Raw genomic sequence first — 4,089 nt, 5'->3', positions numbered from 1 at the left:
GACTTGTTAAAGTTTCCTTAATGCCCTTTCTCTTTCAAAAAATAATGCATTGGAGAATGTACACTCTTATTTAATGCTGAGAAATTGAGGGGCATTCTTGAAAAATAAAAACTTTTAAAGAACAATCATTATGTTCCCTTAAAAATCTGATGTTTAAAAAATGGACAAACAAACCGGGACAGAGAGAGTATTAAATTAGAACGGAGGGAGACTCAACTCCCTCTCCAACCAACTGGGGCAAGCTCAGGTTGCCAGAACTCTTGAATCTCACTAAAAGATCAGGAGTTCGAGTCTTCCCACTTACATATGAGTGTTCTTCATTTAAAGGACTTTTCATTTCTTTATTTGTTTTTACCCTATAATAGACTTATATCTTGTATTGATTGAGTTGTTGAGCTTGGTTGTCTCGTAAATTCTCTCAATTAATATAGTGTCCCGGGTTTAATTTTGAAAAATATTTATTACATCCATGATATTACATGATAAATTGGTCTTCACTCTACCTCTTTGAGTTTGATGTGGACTGTTAGAATATCATATCATATCATATCATATCGTATCATAATGATTTAGTATTATAGGTTATGATATCCCTGATTGATTTATTGTAATGATGTAATTATTCTCTTTTCATTTTCTTTTCATTTGACATCCTGTATAAATAGGTGGTTTGTACATTCTTGTAACACATGATTTATCGAACCTCCTAAAGTCTTAATTCGAACCTCTTAGATGTTATCAACTAATTAAGGCCAATCCACACATAAATTTGATCTCCTCTTTAATTGAGACATTTGCGAGTGGACTATGAAATTAGTCCCCAGAATTAATCGAGTTAGTTATAAAAAGAGAACTTCTAATATTTTGAGATTCTTCCATTCCAGACACCCAATTACAAAAACACATTAAAAAAGTACTACTTAATGTCATTTTTAAAAAGTAAATTAAATAAACGAGAAAGGCCCATACACCGAAAGTTTTAAAGTAGTACTTTATAGAAAGGAAAATTCAACACGATGACCAATTAAAATGACGATAACACCCTCAAACTCAAAGTCCGTGACATCCTTATTCACGCTTTTAGGGGGGAATTTTTACTAAAAAAATCATAAAATTTAACGTATTTTATCAATTTGTTTTCATTAACAAAAAAATTTCAACAATTTATCATTTAATTTTCAATAACAAAAAAATTGTATATAAAATTTTTTTTTCTACAATAATTCTACTCACAAACCTATCAACAATTTGCTCACTACCGAAAATAACTTGACATTTCTTAACAACTAATTCATTACTAAAAACACCTAACAACTACTTAACCACAAATAAAAATCTAAATTTTTTTTACTACCGGAAACATCTCTTAATCATGAAATGTGAAAGGCACGTACACCAGAGTATTTCGTTTTTAAATAGAGAAATAAAAATCCATTACGAACAACAAATTCAAATGACCATAACACCCTCACTCTTTCCCCTAATTTTACATCAACATACCCCAGGCCCAACCAACAATCAACACCCCCCGGTTCCACCCGGCCAAGAGAATCCTATGGAGGAAAAAAAAAACACGAATAATTTTTTTTTTTGATCTTTTGATCTACGTCTTCTCTTCTACGAATAATTTCTTCCTTCTTCAGACCTTGAGGATTTTGGCCGGTCTGACCACGGGATTCTCTCGCTCTATCGCCTCCCGGCCGGCGGCCTTGTAATCGTAGCTACAGTCGTGCCGATCGGAGTACCGGTGCTCCGAACAGAACAGATCCCCGCACCTACACCTGAATCCGGTCAACCCGACCTTCCGCCGGCAACCGGAGCACCGATTCACCTCCCTCCTCTCCGCCGCCTCTGCAGCCGCCGTCTGCTGCCGTCGCCGCGTGGGAGTAGGAGGAGGAGGAGCGATTACCGCGTCCGGATCCGAATCCGGACCCGATCTGTCCGATCCAGGCGCCGATCGAATCGCTTGATCCGTGACCGACGATCTGGCCGAGGTGGAGGTTGGATCGAGCTTCGGAGGGGTGGGGATGGGCGTGGGGACCTTGAGCTCGGTCTCTTCTTTCTCTCTCTTCTGAGCCATGTCTGTTGGCGGTGGTGGTGAGGAGAGAAATGAATTGTGGTGTTTTTATTTTGTTTGGTTTGTTTTTCGTGGTGATAGAAATGAAGAAAAAGATGAGATTGTTGTGGGTTTTGGAGAGAGAAAGAGAGAGAGAGAGAGAGAGAAAAGAGGGGAGAGGTGTAATTTTTTTAATGGAATTTGAGAGGTTGGTAATGGTGATGGAATATGGGCCTCACTAGGTGGGGGGAGTGCCCATGTGCACCCACTTTTTATCTTAGTTCACGTGCCCAAATGGAGTAACTAATCTCAGTCCATGTCTCACCCTATGGGCGGCAACAAACCTTATTTAGACAAGCAATATAGGAGCATACTTCTATTGGAATGGAAAATTCAAAAATGGTTAGGCAATGAAAATTACCACAATAGGGAGAATAAAGTTAGCTCAAATACTAGAGGGAAAAAAACCTAAATCAAAATTGAAGTAGTTCCAAAATTGCTCACACAAAAACTGTCATAAATGGTAAAAATGTGTGCTGGAATAGTATATCGGGAAACTTGGATCATAATAATTACCTTCCTTTTTTTTTTTTTTTTTTACATTATTGATAACTACCAAATTATTCTTATTGTTGGATTTCATGTGTCGCAGTCAGGATTAGGCCTCCAAAAATTATTTTCCTTGGTCCCTTCTTGGAAGACGTTGATTTTCCTTAACATTCTGAGCTCTTTGTAAGACAAAAATTAAATAGCTACAATTCGGCCGTTATTGACGACCAAAAATGTTATGCGACGGTTAAGTTAGTTTCCTCTCAGCGACAAATTGAGACAAATGATACTTATCCGAGAACTGATCGCGAATATATAGTAATGAAACAGTAGTTCCATTTGGCCTTACAATGTTCTCAATGGTAGTTTTTACTTGTCTTGCATTATCTCTGCTTCCCGTATTTATTGTATTTGTAGAGACGAGTGGACTAATTTAACCACTAGGACAGGTTACTATTTGTTAAATCGTTGTTAAGAGCCATCATTGCTATCTTTTTTTATTAAGATCCTTGCATGCAATTTTGATCATGGTCATGCAGTAACCCGCCAACCCTAAACTTTTCCTTCTTAATAGTTGCGTAATTTTCGAAGCTTGGCAATCTCCTCATCAGGAAATGTCTTCGGCTTGCCCCTATACAAGTAGCATCCTCCACTTCTCCGACGTGGTCGACGACCATTATGACTATTAGTTCTTGGCTTCTGATCTCTTGAATCATCCTCGGTGACTGGACAACCCAAGCTCGAGAGCAACCTCAATTACTCAAGTTGTCGTGATTTCTTTAATTTCCATTGTCTTTAAGTCAATTATTGCTAATTAATACTCATTATGATTTCATCTTCCACGGTAATTCAATTTCAATTATCACGCTTCTATTTTTTGATACGTCTTTAATTTATTCTACATATAGTCTTCAATTTTTTATAAGGGCTTAACCTCAAGCTACACATGTAGCTGCTAAATCAACAAATACAAAAAGGGTATCAAAGTAAACATCTGATAACATGAGAGGAAGGGAGACAAAATAAATCTCGAGAGAGATGTTGCAGTTTTGTGATGAGGTCGTTTGTAAGGATTTTTTAAAGGGTGCAATGAGGGGTAGGGGTAGTTTCTTTTTTTTTTGTTACATCATTTATGAAATACAAAATACGAATTCGGGACACTACATCAATTATAAGAGTCCGCGAGATAACTAAGTGCAAGAAATCATTTAAAACCAAAAATAAGCCCGTTATAAGGAAGAAACAAAGAAATAAAAAGTCCTTTAATGAAAGAACACCCACACGCAGGTGCAGAAATCCGAACTCCTAACCTCCTAATAAGATGCAAGAGTCTCGTCCAACTGAATTAGCCCTAGTTGGTTTCTAACCACGGCAACAACGAGACAATCACAAGAGAGGTAGTTTTTCAAAAGTGTTGAAAGTATTTTCTTTTTTTTCCATCAGTAATGGGCCTTTTTTCCTTTACAAAATACTGTACAAAGGAA

The 4,089-nt window shown here is 37.1% G+C and overlaps 1 protein-coding gene across 1 annotated transcript; it reads right to left on the bottom strand.

Annotated features, from left to right (window-relative positions):
- Nucleotides 1-1,403: 1,403 nt before the first annotated feature.
- LOC131314623 (zinc finger A20 and AN1 domain-containing stress-associated protein 5-like) lies at nt 1,404-2,402 on the bottom strand. The gene has a single exon (XM_058343408.1). It carries the CDS (start codon nt 2,078-2,080, stop codon nt 1,640-1,642), a length of 441 nt encoding a protein of 146 aa, XP_058199391.1. The 5' UTR covers nt 2,081-2,402; the 3' UTR covers nt 1,404-1,639.
- Nucleotides 2,403-4,089: the final 1,687 nt, after the last annotated feature.

This window comes from Rhododendron vialii, chromosome 13a (assembly GCF_030253575.1).
Source record: "Rhododendron vialii isolate Sample 1 chromosome 13a, ASM3025357v1".
Classification (NCBI taxonomy): domain Eukaryota; kingdom Viridiplantae; phylum Streptophyta; class Magnoliopsida; order Ericales; family Ericaceae; genus Rhododendron; species Rhododendron vialii.
Note: the sequence above shows the minus strand (reverse complement) of the source record. Positions and strands in the feature narration are given on the sequence as shown.

Coding starts and splice junctions, on each gene's coding strand:
- LOC131314623 (XM_058343408.1), bottom strand. CDS start 2,080: ATGGCTCAGAAGAGAGAGAAAGAAGAGACCGAGCTCAAGGTCCCCACG.